Raw genomic sequence first — 19,224 nt, 5'->3', positions numbered from 1 at the left:
AGAGGTTTGTTCAAATTATGCATGGTGTGGACAAAGTTAATATAGAGGTTTTCTCCCTCTTATTTGAAGCTAAGGCTATCTAATTAAGCTTAATGGTGAGAGATTGAGGACAACAAAATTAAATACTTGTTTTCACAGTATAGTTAAAACACAGAATTCATTACAAGATTCAGTGATTTTCACCAAACTAGGTGGCTTCAAAAGTAGGGTAAAAGCCAATTATGAGAAAAATTAGATACACCTTTCTCAGAATGAGTTTAATAAGAGAACTTTTAAGTATCTACATCATCTACAAATAAGAAAAAAGACCATCAGAGAACTGGAAAAAAGCACATACAACAAGCAGCAATGCAATACATGTGCATCAAATGAAATAGAGCAAAGAGAGTTAAGGGGTTTAAAAAACAGGAGGCCAAGTTTTGCTACTGAATATGGGCAACCTGTCCTGCAAAACTTGTACAATTAGGTGAGGAAAAATATTTTCAGCTGTCTTGGCTGTTTTCAACTATGGACCCAACTTAAAAAAAACTGTCCATTCAGTAGGGATTGATGTTATTTCTAGTGCAGAGAAATCAGTCCAAATACTTAAATTCAGAAATGGTAAAAGCAATTTTTTTTTTAAAAAAAAGGAATAAAATTCAGACAACTTTTTTGCAGTTGCAGCTTCAGTCCGTGGTTGACCTTCGGTACCAAAATCGAGCTCTATAGTCATCACTGCAAGTCATGAAGCCAGGGTTGGTAGGAGAGTGGACAATGCAACGAACTATACTGTTATGCCCCAAGGAAAGAAGATTCCTTCGTTCAGCTGTTCGTGAATCCCAGCAGCAGAGGCTAATGGTCCTTTCATCAGGAAGCAGCACATAGTCTTCTGTGTGGTTGAAGACAGCCTGTGTTCTATGAACTTGGCGTCCACTCAAACCAGCTCCTGCAGGTATTGCAACATAAATATTCAGTATCAAAATACATAATAAAGGAAAGTACATGCAGGTCCTGCTATCCAAATGCTCATCATACCAAAATTCACTTACTGTATTTTTTCCGTCTATAAGACACCCCATATTTTGGGGGACTCAGATTTAAGAAAATGGAGGGAGATGGCCCCACGTATAAGACGCCCCCTAATTTTTGACATTAATTTTAAGGGGAAAAAACCTAGTCTTATACATGGAAAAATATGGTACTCAAACACGAGAAACTAGTATCCAAACCTCCCTATGTACACCACAGATTCAGATGTGTGTGTAATACTGTAAACATATAGCAGCCTTAAACAAGCCTTACTCTTTTGTGTTTTGCTGATCTGTGGCAGCCATTTCGCTAGAAACCATGGAAGGGAGAGGCGAAAGGAGGCCATATCAGACAAATAATGCAGCATTTTATCCTTCCTTGTTTGCCTTTTGCAAGGTTTCAGAAGGTTTTCCTGTTTTTTTCATAATTTTGAGGTCAAATTCCTTGATTGGGCATGCATTAGAAACTTTCCCATAGGAAATCAATGGAAAGTGTTGACTTTCTATTCAAACGCTTGCCTAACAAAATGATTTCCTGAGAATGCATTGTGTTCGGATAGCAGGGCCTGTGTGTAATGTGTATTTGACTGGTAATGGGTGAAATGAACATCAGCAAATATCAGAAAAAAGACAATAAAATAATCAAATATTCCTCTAAGAATCAACAGAATATTTATTAGTAAATTCAGCGAGATGCTTCATAAAATAAATATCCTTGCTTGCCTTTAGAAAAGCCTGCACAAAGTGACACATCTTTTGAGTCTTCCACAGCTCTAGTTCTACATAGAAAAGTGCTCTATTCCCAATTAATGGGAGTAGGATAATCAGGGCTGACTCAAAAGTAGGGGGATACACCTAAAAGGATTAGGCCATTTAGGAGTTCAAAACTTTGAATTGTAGCTGGAAGCTACAAGGCAGCACAGTTGATTAGTGCCCATGTTTCCCCTATTCTATTTGTAACAGAAAACAGTTTGCAACATTTTGCACAACTGAAGCTTCTGAATGCTCTTAAAAGAACTACCCATGTAGAGCGCATTGCAGTAATCAAACATGGAGGCTGAAGAAAAAAGATTGATGGTTGCTAAGGAAACAGTTGACAGAGCAGATGATGCCAAGTGGCAGCATACTCTCTGGGTCTCAACTGATACCTGATTATCTCTTTCCAGAAGGGTTACGGAGTTAATCTGTTGCAGCAGAAGTGAAGTCTTGTGGCATATTAAAGACTAACAAATCAATATGGCATATTCTTGTTATTATTTTGCCTACAAAAGCTTATGCCACTAGATTCATTTGCTTTATGTATAACTCTTCTCAGACTTTCCATTGATTATTAAAGAGGGATAGATCACATCCATCAATAGACACTTCCCTCTTTCCCAAAAACTCAGGGAATATTAGCCACTACCCCTCAAGCTTGTTTGGATTCAGTTTTCAGACTATGTGTTCTCTTCCAATTAACCAAACGCACAATGACCATTAGTGAGGCCACTCAATCAAATGAGTAAGAAAAAATAGAAGGGTACCACCATCCTGATCACACCTCATTCCAAGAGTTATGTATGATCTTGTTAATGGCCTCTTTTGTTGGCGTTTGTCTGTCTTGGAAGACAATGGAGTGCACATCCGGGGGTAAAGTCAAACCACTGTGTTAGCAGCACTGAAGTGACCTCCCTGGAGCAAAGGCCTGGGCAGTGTGTATGGAGATTTTGAGCTGGCCAGATGACAAGACCTCTCTCTTGGCCTTGCTGATGGTCCAAAGGTAAACAGAGCAATACATTTGGCACCAGCTTGGCTGTAGGAGTTGCCGGGAGGCATACAAGGCGCCACCCAACCATCTTAGACTCCACTCCGATTTGTGTAGGGCTTACACATTAGACTTATTTTATCCCGATGATATTCCACAAGGTGAAGAGGGTCAGGATCACAGTTTTCTTTTTCCTATAGGAGCTATCTTCCTAGGGTGATGAGTCCCAACAGCCTCTTACAAGTACAGTATTAAGCAATTGCAGAGATAGAATGGAATGGTGGCACTCTACAAGCCAGCTTCTACAGTGTTATTACAAACTTGCCTATCTACAATCTCAAAATTTACATCCACAAACAAATCGAACCAGGCCGGACCACTACATTTACAAAGCCCCAAAGGGAACAAGATTTTATTACAGGCATCTAAAATCTCAAAGGTAAATGGGACAACTAATAGGAACAACTCTAGTGTTACTTCCCTTGGCCATGTTAATAAAATGACTGGCTACTAGGGATATTATGGGAGTCTTTGTCCTGAGCCCATGCTGAAAGCCAGACAGAACAGAGTTTAAGAAAACTGTTTCTTATTCATCCCAGAAAGCAGACAGTATGGTGCAATTGTCAATTCAATCACCTTCCCAGTTTAAAGGCAAAAATGTAGGAATAACCAGTTCCTGTCAGGATTGGCACATCAAGAAAGATTTTTAAAGAGAACCTATGTTCATCTCATTGAAAGAAGTAATTTTCCTCAACTGCAATGAGCTTTAAAAATAACATTTTTAAAAATAAAAACTGACCCAGCTCATCCACCTTTAACAGAAGCTTCACACCAGCCTTTTCCATGCGGTTTTCAGCAAGTATGCTGAGCAAGGGCTTAGATTATATGAAGTTCACAGAATATCATGGAAGAGGAATAAATTGGCCAAAAGTAATCCAAGCATTTGCGGCTAAAGGTTGCCAATGATGATTCCAGTTGAGCTTCTGCTCTGTGGCACCATTACAGGTTCAATTTTATATTTAGCATGCCACAGCAGTCTGTACATGTTTCCTTCTCTGGGCGGGATAATCCATGTCAGGACCTCTCACACCAACTTGAACAGCTCTATGAGAAGTTGCAATACAGCAATAGCAGAGGAAAGTACGGTATTCTTTGGCAACATTACTGCATAAAACTTCACTCTGATTATGGCTGCACATCCTTTGCCAGCTGTGCTTATCAGTGCCTTATACCAGAGAGGTCAATAGGTCAACCTGTCATTCCAGAAGGCAATAAGGCAGGGGTCCCCAAACTTACCGCGCTTCGGGCCAGTGCCCAAAGCGCCGATCGTGCGGAGGGCAGGGGAGTGTGCACCCATATGCATGCGCACACGCTATTTCTGGCACACTTCCAGGTCACAGGAGCACCGGAAATAGCTTGTGCGCATGCGCACGGGCCTCCTCCAACCTGAAAGTGCGCCGGAAATGACGCTTGCACATGCACACAAGCTATTTCTGGTCCTTCCTCAACTCGGAAGTGGGCAGCCGCGCTGCGCCGGTAAGAGCTGGCAGCGGGGCCGGATAAATGAGGCCTTTGGGCCGTATCCGGCCCCTGGGCCGTAGTCTGGGGACCCCTGCAATAAGGTAATTAACTGCAGCTATAGATGACCACCAATAAATCCTCCTAGAAAGAATTCTAAAAACCAAAGGATGCATCAGTATCTGATAGGCACATCTTAATGGTTTTTCACCCCTGTGTAAGCATGTGATCTGTGTTGTTACTAGGTAATGATTTATCCACAACCAAACCCAATAAATCTGAGAAGTTTAGACTAGAACAGCAGCTACAGCATTGACATCACTATGATCACTGAATGGATATGAGGAGAAATTAGGGCTAAATTACTGGTTAGATTAAATAAACATTTGAATAGTTAAAACAATACTTTCATGGTGTATTTCTATGGCCCCTGTAATACCATTTTGGGGGCCATAAGATATTGCTGACCTCTCTCGCCATGTGGCTAGAGGTAATCTTGGGACAGAGCTGGAGTTTCCAAACATCATGGCTGCTCCACTGGCTGACTGGGAGCATGCTGGGGCAGTTGAGGGCACACAGGATCCTAAGGCTCCTTCATTCCCCCAAAATATCTCCAAAAAGAGCCAGAAACTACACCAGCCTGAGACCTGGCATAATTTCCTCCCATTGGAGGCAATGGAAGGGAATCAAGAACAGTCACAATTTCCTCCCACTGCAAGCAGTCACAGCTTGGAAATTGCATTAAGTATGGTACAGATTTCTCCTTCCCCTTTTCTAGTAAAATTTCTCTGTTAGTACAATGACACATTATATATAACTTTCTTAAAAAATAATAATAGAAGTATACTAGTCTCCCCATCTAAAAAAAAACCCCAAAATAAAAAATGGCCAAAGTAAAGAAATTTGTTAGTCAAATCTCAGCTATAGAATGTAGGGCAAGGTTTGAGAACAAGATTACACAAGCAAGTATGGTACAGATTTCTCCTTCCCCTTTTCTAGTAAAATTTCTCTGTTAGTACAATGACACATTATATATAACTTTCTTAAAAAATAATAATAGAAGTATACTAGTCTCCCCATCTAAAAAAACCCCCAAAATAAAAAATGGCCAAAGTAAAGAAATTTGTTAGTCAAATCTCAGCTATAGAATGTAGGGCAAGGTTTGAGAACAAGATTACACAAGCAATTCTCAAAATTCAATGTGAAACTGAAAAATTAAAAGGAAGCTAGAGAGAGAATTGTTACACACTTGGGGAGAAAGCTAAAACCAACACTAATGGCATATACAGACACATCTAAAAAAATATTTATTTTACTTTTGGGGGTGCAGGCTGAGTCCAGCTCCTCCCGCCCCCATCTTTCCACTACAAACAAAATATACTTTGCTTTCAAGCTGATTGCTAATTAAGCTTCACTTTTGGTCCTCATCCTGCACTTCCGGATAAATTTGTCTTTTTTAACTATTGAAAACACTGCTTGAAGGTTTATACATACATAAGTTACTTTGGCATCTTATCAAACCCTACCCCCCCTCCCAAAGTTGAAAAACTGCTCTTGAGAGAAGAGGTGGATTTGCGAAGTCACAAGTTCTTAGCCAATCAGCACTGCATAAGCCATCTTTTCCTACAAATTGACAGGCCTAGATTCCCCTGAACTCAATACTGGAAAGATTGTATATCTGACCAAAATGTGCCAAGTAACATTTCATAGCAGCCCAACCACAGTGAAGAGACCAAGGAGCAGGCTTGTAAGAGTAAATGTTAGGAGGAGGAGATTTCAGCAGGGAACAGAAAAAATGCCCAAAGAAAAGATTGATCACTTAGCTAGTTAAATGCTCCAAAAGATTCTGTTAGCAAAAGAAAATATGGTGCTTGAATGCTCAAAGCACAAGAGAAGTTTAATTACAATAAAAAGATTTTGTTTTTACAAAGGCTTTTCCATCTAAGAGAATTGCATTAATGTAGAGCCGGGATGTCCAACAAGTCAATCGCAATCTACTTGTAGATCCCCGTGAGGTTTTGGTAGATCGCGGTCGATCTCTGGCTCCCTTTCCTTAGCGTTGCTAAAACTGACTCCTGTCCCGCCCCCTCGCCCCGCCCTCCATTGTTGTATGATCTCTGGAAGGGAAGACGGAGCTTTCTCTGTGCTTCTGTTTTGATCCACAGCAATCTTTTTGAGTGACCTTTGTCCCTTGCCTTTAACCCCCCCAAAAAACGGAACTCCCCCCCCAACTTTTCTTCTCCCTAAAAAAGTTTAACAACTTTGAGCTGAACCCCCCCAAAACGGAGGTAGATCACTGCCAGTTTTTAATTCTATAAGTAGATTGCAGTCTCTTGAGAGTTGGCCACTCCTGATGTAGATGATAATTGAGTGTCTTATGCTTCCTATGATGATTGCACTTTTCAATGGTCACCATCAAAATTGGGCAGGAAAAAAGGTACCACAGTTTGGTAATCCCTGCTCTAGGTAAATGTACCACATTTTGGTTGGATCCAATCAAGTCACCCTCAGGGCAGATTCAATGAAATCAATAGACATGATTACCTGATGCTATGGTCCATAGGGTCACGAGGAGTCAGACACAACTAAACAACAACAACAACAACAACAACCTGATGTTCACCAATTTCAATGGGTCTACCTTTGAACATGACTTGATATAGACACATTGAAATTATTCAGACATCAGTTACTCAAGTCCATTGATTTCACTGGGTGTGCTCTGAGTTCAAGTTAGTTGGCTACTACCCTCTGGATCCCATCTAACGAATATTCCACTTTTTTCTTTACGTTTCAAAGATGGTTAGACTAAGAAAGCAATTCTCCCAGAAATCTTCATTGCTGAGTGGCAATTTGAACCCAAGTCTAGCCAACCGAGTACCATTTATTTAGATTACTGGTAGGTTATTAGATTAGCTCAAGGACGGCATTCCCTTGAGGGCAAAATGCTGGGAGCCACAAGTTAGTGGTAAATGGAACCAGAGGCAAAAGTGGGCAGGCTGAAGGATGTGACACTTATCTTTGTATAGTAAACTACATCCCAAACACACAGAAGTCAGAGGCTTCTACACACATCCACATCCCTCTCTATCCAGACCATCAAGATGCAATATCACAGCTCAAAGACTCATTCAAAGACTCATTCTGGAGGTTCCCTCATTGCGAGAAGTGAAGTTACAGGGAACCAGACAGAGGGCCTTCTCGGTAGCAGCACCTGCCCTGTGGAATGCCCTTCCATCAGATGTCAAGGAAATAAGCAGCTATCCTAATTTTAAAAGACACCTGAAGGCAGCCCTGTTTAGGGAAGCTTTTAATATTTAATGCTGTATTGTTTTAATATTCAATTGGGAGCCGCCCAGAGAGGCTGGGGAGACTCAGCCAGATGAGCGGGGTATAAATAATAAATTATTATTTATTATTATTAGTAGTATTAGTAGTATTCCAGTCAGACAAAAGCAAAGAGGGGTGCAGTTGAAGGTTATGGCCTAAGAAGAGTTCCCTAGAGCGGCCAGGAGGACAACATTCAGCCCCCAGGTCTGAGGTTCCACACTCCCATTTTAAATTAAGCATTCAGGCATTTCAATAATATTTTGTTGTTCAAAGTTTAACATTATGTAAGAAAAACAGATTTTCAAGTGAATACAAACATGTTGCATTTTCTAGTGTTTATAAACAGCACTACCCAATCACTTGCTATACTGCTGAAACGGCAAATGGAATTGTGACAGACTTCCACACTATCAGAAGTATTGCACTTTCTCTACATGTACATCTTGCTATGTTCTGCCAACACAAGTGGACATGACATACCTATGGTGGCACAGCACTCACCCCTTATTACTTGTCCATTCATTGTTGTTGTTTTTTTTAAAAACTCTTTTTTTAAAAAAAAACCTTACTATTAAGGTGTTAAGCTTTTTTAATTTAAAAGAAATATGGTGGCTGGAAAGTAGTTTTGTACTAATAAACAAGATAAAATTGCCACCCCCCCCCCAAGAAAAACAAATGAGATCATAAATTGATACCCATCATTAAAGCCGATGTGTGCTGAATTGCAATCGGTTTGCTTTCCCAGTAAGTCACAGCCCACATAAATCCCTAGCTTTTACATAAAAAGATGGAATAATGGCATGAAAGGAAACCTCTGTCCAGAGATTGTGCTGCTCTTCTGGTCTGAGAAAAGATGCAAAAACCGCAGGGAAAATACTGGTTTGGATGACTGAGTGAATGCCCACTATAGGAAAGTAAATGAAGCATGTAAATTTCACACTCAAGGCCTAGTGTGGAAGCATCCTAGAGGTTAAGAGAAGCACTACTTCCACAGCAACAATCCAAGCTAGACAGGAATTTGAAGGCTGGCATCAGCAGAAAATTGTGGTTTTGAATATTCATTTCTAAAGACCATAATGTGAAAATTAGTTAGAAAGGGTGTGTTTCTCAAGACAACTCTAAGCAAAATTGCTAATGGAGCAATGAGCCAGTCTGGCCTGGCTCTGCAGTTTCAGAGTTGACTGGATTCCCAGAATCCTCTGCTCTGTTAATGACCTTGCTAACTAATGGAACAGGAGGTGGATGTCAACCTCTAAAACAGTTGCTTCCAAGGGTCATCTTCACTACTTCATTGGCACAAGTCACAACTTTACATAGGGCTCAAAAGAGATGAAGTGAAGTGCAAGATGATTAAGAGTGTTAGATGGTATTTTACTTGCAACAAAGCTGGCAGATCTTGGTTAAGAAGATCTGCTAAAGCCTGTGGCAAGTAATTCCTCCCCATTTGCCATAATACCTACAGAATATCATCCAAAGCTATTTCTGGTGATGAGTGAACATGGGCTGCCTCTACTTCGAGAAATATACATCTACTGTCTGTTTTGAAGACTGAGTATCTAATACACAAACATAAGAGTCTTCAGGGATGTAAGGGCCTTATGACTTGTCCAACAAAACTGGGAGAAGCTGGGTTTCCTTGCTGGGCAGTACTCCCCCCCATTTAGATAGGGCAGTGTCTGCCATTGTTTTGTTCCTATTTAAAAGGTGGGCGGGAGTACCTTGGACATAGCTTTGATACACTTCTAACCTTTCATTTTGGAAAGGTTACAGAGAGTATTTGCTCTACAGCTCCAGGCATACCTGGATATCAAGTATTTTGAGGCTGGCCTTGTGAGCCTGTAGATTTTTACCTGAAAACTGGGAAAGGTAGGTTTAGTTTTAAGGTTTTTATCAGATCAAGACCTAGCAACTGTCATGTATTCATAACCTTGAGGCTAGACTACTGTGATGCGCTCTATGTGGGACTGCCCTTAATGAATGCCTGAAAGAGTCAAATATTTCACAGTAAATTTGTTTAGATGAGCTCTCATTGCTAGGGTTAAGCATGAGCTTTTATATTATTTTTAGTTTCAAATTTATTTTGCTGTACTGGGGCAGGGTAGAAATGGAAATTAATCTAAGTATGGCAGAACTGGTTAAATACTATTCATAGTTACACAGGTCTGACTCACCCAAAGAAAAAGAGCTCTTTCTTTCTAACGTCCAGATTCCTAAAATTTCAGATGAGGAAAAGAATAGGTTGAACCAACTAGTTAGAGTAAAGAAAGTAAGAGAGACCATTAGTCAACTTACGAGTAGCAAGACTGGTATCAGGATATTACAAAAGGTTTGCTGGGATCTTAGCAGACACTGAAGTATCTTTAATCCAAACAGCTGTCTCTGTCTTGAAAAGTGCCACTAAAGAAACTTTACATCCAAGAGGGCAAGGACTTGTTTGTGATCTATTATCACATATATTTAAAGAGATCTCAATTCTCCAAGTGATGGTATTTATGTAGCCAAAATGGCACCACATACACACACAGATTATCAGCAGGCTCAGAAAACCTCAAAGTTTGCAGAAGTACAAAAACCTTAAATCCTAGGCAGGGACTTCCTCCTCAAAAACACCCAGTCCAATGCTAAAATATTGTATTGCAGATCACACCTGTACCACATTTCCTGTCTTCTAAATCTCAGCTATCCACCTTTATTTCCACGTTGGCAGAAAGGGAATCTGTTCAAACCTAAAATACATTATTTATGATATAAAATAAATTTATTCCCAGTTGGGAATGAAAAAAGTTATATCTGAAAGATTATTCATCTTGTCTTTTAGGGATGAGGGAAAAGTTTTCAAATGAAATGAGTAGATCTCCCCCCCCCCACCTTTCTTGGGGTTTAGGTTGAGCGCTCTCTTTGACATGACTACAAATATTTAATGGTAAATCTGTCTCTACAATTTTGGTGGATGGAAGTTAATGGAAGCCATATATTAGATAGTTCTATAGGAAAAGGATACTCCAATTTTACTGTCACAGATGTTTTAACTTTGTTTATGGAAACATGAGGATCCCAGGAACAGATCATAATTTGCAATGTCAGAGATGTCATATCAGAGATGACTTGCCGTTTCAAAATACCCATCTCAGAGCAACGCACGGAAACGCCGTTTACCTTCCCGCCGGAGCGGTACCTATTTATCTACTTGCACTTTGTGCTTTCGAACTGCTAGGTTGGCAGGAGCAGGGGCCGAACAACGGGAGCTCACCCCGTCACGGGGATTTGAACTGCCGACCTTCTGACCGACAAGCCCTAGGCTCTGTGGTTTAACAGGTTAGTACCCTTGTCTTAAATGCCAAACTCTTACTCCAGTGTAATGTAGCAAGCCTTTAGTTCTCAGTATCTATACGAACTATATATGTTCATTAGCTGGTACAACAATTTTGAGACAAGTATTCTCAAGAGCCTTAAAACTTACTGACACTAATGCTCCTAATAGGGATAGAAATGTTAAACATGGCGAAAGTTATTGCAAAGCCTGATGTTTTGATATATAGAGATATATTTAAAGACCCATGCATTAGATTCTAATAAATGATGCCTATGTAGAAAAAATATTTACAGTGGTACCTCTACTTATGAATTTAATGCGTTCCGAACGCACATTAGTAAGTCGAAAAAAATTGTAAGTCAAATCCCATAGGAATGCATTGGGAGAAAAAATTCGTAAGTAGAAGCAACCCTATCTAAAAATTCATAAGTAGAAAAAATCCTATCTAAACCGCATCCAAGATGGCGGACGGAGCTCCATTCGTAAGTAGAGGTACCACTGTATTCCAAAAATCTCAAAGACACTAATAACATAAAATGACTGAAAGCATTATTAAAACATGTGCCATTCACATGAACCAAAACAGCTGTTGCTCACAGCATACAAGAGCAACAGAAAATCTTCTCTCAGAAAGAAACCCAGTAGTGCACTAGTTGGATTGGTAGAGTTCATCTAGTGAGAAAATAACCAACCACAAACATTAAATCAAGCTAATGTACTGCTTTCCAACTACAGCAGAGGATGCATACTATGCCCCCCCCCCAGTGCCCTTGTTTCTTTGTAAAGGAAGAACAATACATTATTTAAAACTGGAGAAAGAGCCCTGCTAGATCAGGCCATCTAGCACAGTATTCTGTTCTCACTGTGGCCAACCAGATGCCCATGGGAAGCCTGCAAGCAAGACCCTAGTGCAACAGCTCTCTCCTCACTTGCTTCCAGCAATTGACATTCAAAGGCAGAGTGTCTCTGACAGCGGAGGTATGCCAAGACTTGACTGCACCCTGCTGGTTTAGCATGTTAGAAACTTGAAAATTTGTATTACAAAATATGCCTCTACAGAAAAGGACTTATTCCAGAGAAGTTAATTCATACAATTTCCGTAGCATCTCACACACTGGAAGTATTAGAGAAAGCATTGAGAAGAAAATTGCAATCTTACATGTTGATGTAGTTTGTTTCCAGCTCAGCAAGATAAAAAAAAGAAGCAACATCATTCGTATATTAAGAAGTATTAGTAGGAAACGAATCATTGTGTGAACCCCAAGGATTTCTCTTAAATACACCCAAGTGATTTTAAGTAAGAGTTGTGCAAACACACGTATGATTTTGGACATGACTGCAGAGTTTACCTGATTTTCTCCTAGGTCACTGATCATGAGGTTATTTCCTTATGACCAATAATGAACTATTTGTTAAAAATTTCAAGGGAAAACGTCTGGATTTATATGCCACTATTGCATACTTTGTACAGAACTTTCAATTTACATTTTTCCTCACGATACATCCAGGAAGGCCATTACATTTAACTAGATGTAATGGAGGATGGGAGAGAAATATATACATATCTATTATATTGGTCAACATCTACTCACCTGTATATTTTACTAGTGTTCTCCCTGTAGAGATCTCCCACAGTTTAGCTACAGAGTCTTTTCCACTAGACAGAATATACTTTGAATTCTTGGAGAAAATGGCAGAACAGACTTCAGCCCCATCGTGCGCTTTTTCAAAAGTAGTGATACAACGATTTGAAACGCCATCCCACAATTTGATGCAACCGTCTTTGCTGCCCGTTACATACATGTTAGCACTTGGATTGTAATTAACTGAGCATATGGCATCAGTGTGCTGATCTTGAGGATTGCAAGATACAAAGCACTGGAAAGTATTGACATCATACAGTCGCAGGGTAGGATGCTGGGTACCGACAAGAATGAAGTCTCCAGAAGGATGGAAAGAGATAGAACGCAGCATTTCTGCTTCCTGTTTAGTTGAAAAATAGGAAGTTAACATTAAAAGGCATCTTCCCAGTACACTGATCCACCTAAACACCAAGCTTGTGTCAGCTACTGTATAAAACATACAACATTGCTATTTAAAGAAGCCAGATAGGACACAGCAGAACAGATTTTTCTAAGCAAAGTGTGGGAAAGCAGGACCTCATAAAAGAGGTGAGATTATTATTTGTCAGAAAAAAGGTTCTGAAGGAAGTTGCCTCCAAGTCACACCTTTTCAAGATCAGTATCACCTACTTTGTAGATCCCCAGAGACCACTCTCATTTTCCTGCAAGCTGGATTTATGCTCTGAAACAACTGGTAAAACTAAGCTACTGTTAGGGAAGAGAAATATTTACTGGTAGTTATGCTTAAAGAAGTCACAAACTACTTCAGATCTATTGTAATCTACCCCATGCATTCCACCCCCCTTCTCTAGCAGATTGGATGATGATCATGGTGTTCCATGTTAATTTCTTCTTGAGAGATTGTCAGTATGTGGACAGAGGAGCCACTTAAACCTTCCCCTGGGAATTTTCTAGCTATACAGTATTGATTGCCCTTCCTAAGGGGGGAAATATAGGGGGATTTCCCCAGCAAAAAAACACAACTTTGGGTGTTGGTGGTAATTTTATTTATTTGCTACAATTATTTACATCCTACCTTTCAGAATACAAATCCTTCCCAGGCACTCATTTAAAATCACGCACATTATTCCCATATAAAATGTCAGTTGAAAGGGGGGGGAAATTAAGCAGCCCTGTCTTCTACTTCTTTGTTCTTCCACTCAACTGCAGCAGCTGATACTGCTTTTTATTTTTTAAAAAGCCAGGGGAAGAAAGAATGAAAACCATTTCATAGCTAGTTTGGCCCCTCAATTAAAGTTAGGAGGCGTTTGAATGGCAATGTCCAAAGTATGTTTTGTACTCTTATGACTAAGTTAGAAACTGGACACCAGGATGGTCTTAATCCCACTTGTACACACCATTTAATAGCATCAACAAGGCTTCCAAAGTCATGCTTTTCTGGTTATTTTTGTTATTCCTTATAAAGTTTTGATTTAAGTGTCTAACCTGGATATATTTGAAGGCTCTTTTGGCAGATGGTTTTGAGTAGTCAAACAATTTAAGTGTGTAATCCCTTGAACCAGAGGCAAGGATTTGTTCTGTTGGATGGAAAGCTAAACATGTCACCTCATCCACGTGATCATACAGAGTTCTAATAACAGGGTGGTTCTCCATGTTCTGCTGAGCTGTTTCATTCATCATGACCTGAAAAATACATTTAAACACAGCACAGTAAGCATAGAATTTTCACTGCAGGCACCAAGACACAAATGCTGTCTATTGCATATCTGATGGTGCTCCCTTCATAGTGGACACAGTGGACCTGCATCTTCCCACAACTGTTTATGCAGGATGTTTAAAGCATGAAACAATCTCTCGTATATGTCCAAATAACTCTCTTTAGTGGGTCATTAACAGCCCATCTTACAAATGAAAAAAGGAACTCTGAGAGATCAGGACTGGTCCAAACTTTGCAAGTCCATGGCTATGCTAGCACTGAATTCAGTCACCAATTTCCTTTCCCCCGCAGCTTCCTGTAACCCACAAAATTTGACAGAATGTGAGTGTCTCTCTCTCTCTCTCTGTGTGTGTGTGTGTGAGAGAGAGAGAAGATGTGGGTGGCTGTAGGGAGAGGGGGGGAAATAATAAAAAAGGCCTCCTTTTCTTCTGATGCAGTTCTTTAAACACAGGTATAATACATGCAAAGCTAGGTACTCTGCTCAGAACCCTAGCTGCTGCATTCTGCACTAGCTGAAGCTTCTGAACAAAGCCCAAAGGCAGACTCATATAAACCACATTACAGTAATCTAATTATGAGGTTATCAATGTGTGGATCGTGGTGACTAGGCTATCATTGTCTAGGAAAGGGTGCAGTTGACATACCAACTTAAGTTGGATGTAGGCTCTCTATGCCTACCTAGGCATCTAATGCCAGTATTTGTATACCTGTGCCTTAAAAGCAAATTCAAGCAACCCAGTTCCTGGACTCAGGAACCATCCACCCACAGGCTTATTGTATTATCAGAGGAGGCTCAGTTTATTGATCCTCACCCAGCCCACAACTGCGTCTAGGCTTCTCCCAATTGAGACTGCTCCCAACAGCTTCATATGACTAGTAAATAGCACTGGCACCCCACAGCTTAACTGGCAGAGTGATGAGATGCTGTCATTCAAAGCTACTCTCTGAAAACAGCCTCACAGATAGAAGCATGACCAGTTTCTTTTGGCAGATAATTCCCAGAGGACCCTAAAGCTGCAAAAGGAAAATGCAAACATTTATTGATTCATTACTATTTGAGCATTTACCTCAATTGGCATAGCACTCTTTGCTAACATTCTCTCTGTATCAAGAATTTTGATTGAAGCATCAGCTGATCCTGTAGCTATTAACTGTCCATCTCTGCTGTATGTAGCTACACGACATGGTCCTTTGTGAGATGTTACATAACAGGTCTCATATTCAGAAGCTTCTGGGGACATGGTCTGCACATCTGCATCAAATTCCAGGTCAATCCCTGTGCCAGGAGCTACTGTATCAGAGCGCCCAATTGCATACTGAACTGCACTATCATCATTTTCCATTCCTGGAAGAAAAGAAATTACAAAAGCTCATCTTCCAAAAGTAAGAAGCCCCAACTTTATAAACAGGGAAAAACCTGTTATGACAATAGTTCTCAAACCTAATCCTTTGATCTTTTGAATGCTTATTAAGCTGTGAGTCCTAGAAAACCTGTTCCCTGCCTTATAGGCCTTTCCCCACCTGGTCTAGAAGGGTGGGGACCTGACTGACCCCAGCTACAAAAGCTGAGGCTGCTGAATGGACTCTTGGACTGGGGTGTTGTTTAAGGTTTTTATAACTTAACTGGAAGCATAACATCAGAAAATTTGTGGAAGGTAAACTGTCACAATAATTCATACCGTTAACAACCATTTTTACTCTATATGAGGTGCTTACCTGTGCAAAATAAAGTCTTCCTAAAAAACTCACAAGGTGAAATGCAATTGTTCACAACTGTGCCTCTCTAGTGTACCTGGCACCCACATAAGTAGGTGAGCAGCAACTGATCTTTGCTCCAAAGCAGGGATAGTTAACCTCAGGCCCATGGGCAAGATGCAGCCCAATCGCTTTCTCAATCCAGCCCACGGACAGTCCAGGAAATCAGCGTGTTTTTACATGAACAGAATGTGTCCTTTTATTTAAAATGCATCTCTGGGTTTTTTGTGGGGCCTGCCTGGTGTTTTTACATGAGTAGAATGTGTGCTTTTATTTAAAATGCATCTCTGGGTTATTTGTGGGGCATAGGAATTCGTTCATTATTATTTTTCATACCGGTAATATAGTTCGGCCCGGCCCACCAAATGGTTTGAGGGACGGTGGACTGGCCCACAGCTGAAAAAGGTTGCTGACCCCTGCTCCAAAGCATAAAATGGAGATTGGTGGGAAGCTAAGGTGTAGCATAGTTGCAAATTCACTGGACAGATAGGGAAGTTGACCTAGTTTATACACTAATAGCTGCAACAGAGCCATCATGTACATGTATTTGCTGCTTTACATCCTATTCCAAGCAGGATCACAGGATACAATGACTCATTTTATACATTTCTCTAGAAAGGGCTGATCTGGGGCAACTATCAGTGCTATTTGCTATCATTTTAGAAGACTTAAGTGGCTGCAGATAATGTTAATGGCTTAAATATCCAGAGACGAAAGAACTATTTTGATTACTGATGTTTTGACATGCCATGTAAAATAACAGTCTTAACAGAACCACGGCAATAGTGCATACCTGGCTTTAAACACAGCATATTAAATTTGTTTCACATCACAACTTACCCACTTTAATAAGATGCAATAGTTGTTCAGAGGGTGCACATACAGACTGTGGTTTTACCTCATTTATCAGACCGTTAGCAATGTTGATATATCCATCATAAAGCAACTGACTAATAATGAGTCTGTAAAGTTGTTGCCTGTCTTTCAGGCTTACTTTTGGTCTATACATTGTGAGTAAGGGCTGTCTTCCAGAAGTCTGAAACGAAGAAGGAAAAAAATAATACTTGCATGTACAGGAAGAAGGCATTTGTGTTTAATTTTCTTTTTGAAAGCATTTGTATCCTCCTTTTTTCTTTTTTTTAGTAAAATGCCCAAGGTTGCTTTCACAGCAGAAATAAATAAAGCAACCAAGGAAAAAATATATTAAGTAATATAACCTAATAGCTCCCACAATTTTTCTCCCACGTGCCACCTGGAAATTGACGAGGGTTTTGATAGATCCCTCCTGCAGCCTTTTCCCCGGCCGCTCTTCCGCCCGCGCCGAAATCCTTATTTCCCACCTCCCACAACACCGAGCCTATCGTGACAAAGGCTTGTGGGGCTGGGCGGCTCTTCCATTAAAGGGAAAGCGGCAGCTACTCTGGCGGTTCTCCACGTGCAAGAAACGGCCAAGGCGAAGAGCTGGCGAAACCGCCGGGCCCGGAAAGCGGAACTTGATTCTTACCAGCCCGTCTTTCGGCCTGGGTCGATCTGCGCTCAAAATGGCTGCCGGGGGCCCGACGACGTCGGCGGGCGACTGCGGCGGCAAAGGCAGCGGGAGCGGAGCCTGCGGAGGGGCCGGCAGCAACCTGGACCGAGGGCCGCTACGTCGAACAGGCTGCTGCATCGAACCTCCGCACATCGATTGAAGCCGCAGCTGGGAGGAGAAAAGGAGCGCAAGCAAGGGTCACTTGTGCGCATGCGCCACCAGTAAAGCAACGTCTGTTCGAAATACGACGTGAAGATGGATAGTGGGAAGGAATTTGGCATGCCAAGTTTTCTCTATCGCTGTAGCTCCCTCTTGGGGGCAAATGTTTTACAGTACAGTATTCTTAAATTTTTGGCTACTATAAAACGGTGGAGGCACAGGAGCCTTGCCACACACAAAAAAGGATACAGTACTTAGTTGAAAATCGAGGTATCATGGGCGTAGCCAAGAGGGAGGCAGCTGCCCCCCATCAATAAACATCAATACAAACCTGAAGTTCTGCCCCTCCTAACAAAAGCCTGCCCCCCTAACAAAATTCCTGGCTATGCCCATAATCACTATACGTATTTAAAAATGTGCAGTGTGATACGGTAGATACCGGTAGGATTTACTTCTAGGGGCAGTAAATTCTGCTAAGCCTGATTCATAATTCTGTTGTCACTTCCAGTACACTGCTGTGCATTTACTCAGATGTAAGCCCCACCCACAATGTGGCTTACTCCTAGGTAAGCACGTACAGAATTGCAACCTTAAGCACCGATATCCTAAAAATGTGTGTACACAACTTCTTACTAATATAAGGCCTTTAGGAATTTCCAAAAAGTTTTAACAAAAATATTGAGAATGGGCCTGATTACTTGACCTGTTGGGTTCTTTTTTCTGGCTAAAAATGGGATAATATATAGTATACAGTATTGACTTTAAAAGTCCCAAACTCTTCCCTGACCAGTTCTTCATATCTAGAGGTGTGCAACCATTCTAAAGGGCAGGAATCAGATGGTTGAGCTTCCTATTGAATGCCATGTAGCTCAGATAGTGAAATACGGGGTCTCCTCTTAAATCAGGCGCCCCCAAACTCAGCCCTTCAGATGTTTTGGGACTACAACTCCCACTATCCCTAGCTAATAGGACCAGTGGTCAGGGATGATGGGAATTATAGTCCCAAAACATATGAAGGGCTGAGTTTGGGGATGCCTTTCTTAAATAAAGCATTTACCTGGTAACCTCACAATCAGTTCCTAGGCAGTTACCCAGAGATAAACCCCACTTGAGTTTAATAGGACTTATTTTAAAACTGAGTAGAGTTGCAATTGTGCAGCCTGATCCGTTGCATGTTTACTCAGGGTGTCCCACTGAGTTCAAGGGGGTTTACTGTCAAATAAGTGTACAGTGGATTGCAACCTTAGACAAGTGGTGCATAAGTACATGGGCACTGTTCAGTGACAAAAGATAGGAAGAATGACATTGGGCATGTTTGCTTTGACAGTCTACATTGCAACAGGCCCAAATACCTCATGCCCCCAATCTTATCGAACAATTCTACTCACATCAGCTTCAAGAAATGACAGTCGCATTGGTCGTGGTTCATTGGTAGGCAAGGCCATGTTACTCATGCCCCATGGAAACTGTCGCCTATCACATGGCGGCGTGATACGACGACTTGTCATTCTTCCTCACAACTGTATATCCTTCAAACTACCTCTTCAATCCTCTCACTTGTCGTCAAGAA

At 41.0% G+C, this 19,224-nt stretch overlaps 1 protein-coding gene across 2 annotated transcripts; it reads right to left on the bottom strand.

The window, feature by feature from the left end:
- Positions 1 to 235: 235 nt before the first annotated feature.
- On the bottom strand, positions 236 to 17,720 carry CSTF1 (cleavage stimulation factor subunit 1). 2 transcript variants are annotated; one of them, XM_035123664.2, is made up of 6 exons: positions 17,472 to 17,718; positions 16,808 to 17,003; positions 15,280 to 15,557; positions 13,981 to 14,178; positions 12,505 to 12,895; positions 236 to 925 (listed from the first exon to the last, which is right to left on the bottom strand). In XM_035123664.2, exons 1-6 carry the CDS (start codon positions 17,646 to 17,648, stop codon positions 666 to 668), a joined length of 1,500 nt encoding a protein of 499 aa, XP_034979555.1. In that variant the 5' UTR covers positions 17,649 to 17,718; the 3' UTR covers positions 236 to 665. The 2 variants fall into 2 exon arrangements, 1 of the variants encoding a protein (XP_034979555.1); XR_009557958.1 differs by having other exon boundaries at positions 798 to 925; positions 9,771 to 12,895; positions 17,472 to 17,720.
- Positions 17,721 to 19,224: the final 1,504 nt, after the last annotated feature.

Source organism: Zootoca vivipara, chromosome 7 (assembly GCF_963506605.1).
Source record: "Zootoca vivipara chromosome 7, rZooViv1.1, whole genome shotgun sequence".
NCBI lineage: Eukaryota > Metazoa > Chordata > Lepidosauria > Squamata > Lacertidae > Zootoca > Zootoca vivipara.
Note: the sequence above shows the minus strand (reverse complement) of the source record. Positions and strands in the feature narration are given on the sequence as shown.

What these genes read in the sequence shown, in the direction of transcription:
- CSTF1 (XM_035123664.2), bottom strand. Translation starts at nt 17,648, where the DNA reads ATGTGCGGAGGTTCGATGCAGCAGCCTGTTCGACGTAGCGGCCCTCGG. An exon ending in AGAGTGCTATGCCAATTGAG is followed by an intron (nt 14,179 to 15,279) that starts GTAAATGCTCAA and finishes TGTATTTTTCAG; the next exon opens with GTCATGATGAATGAAACAGC. An exon ending in AACACTAGTAAAATATACAG is followed by an intron (nt 926 to 12,504) that starts GTGAGTAGATGT and finishes CAATACCTGCAG; the next exon opens with GAGCTGGTTTGAGTGGACGC.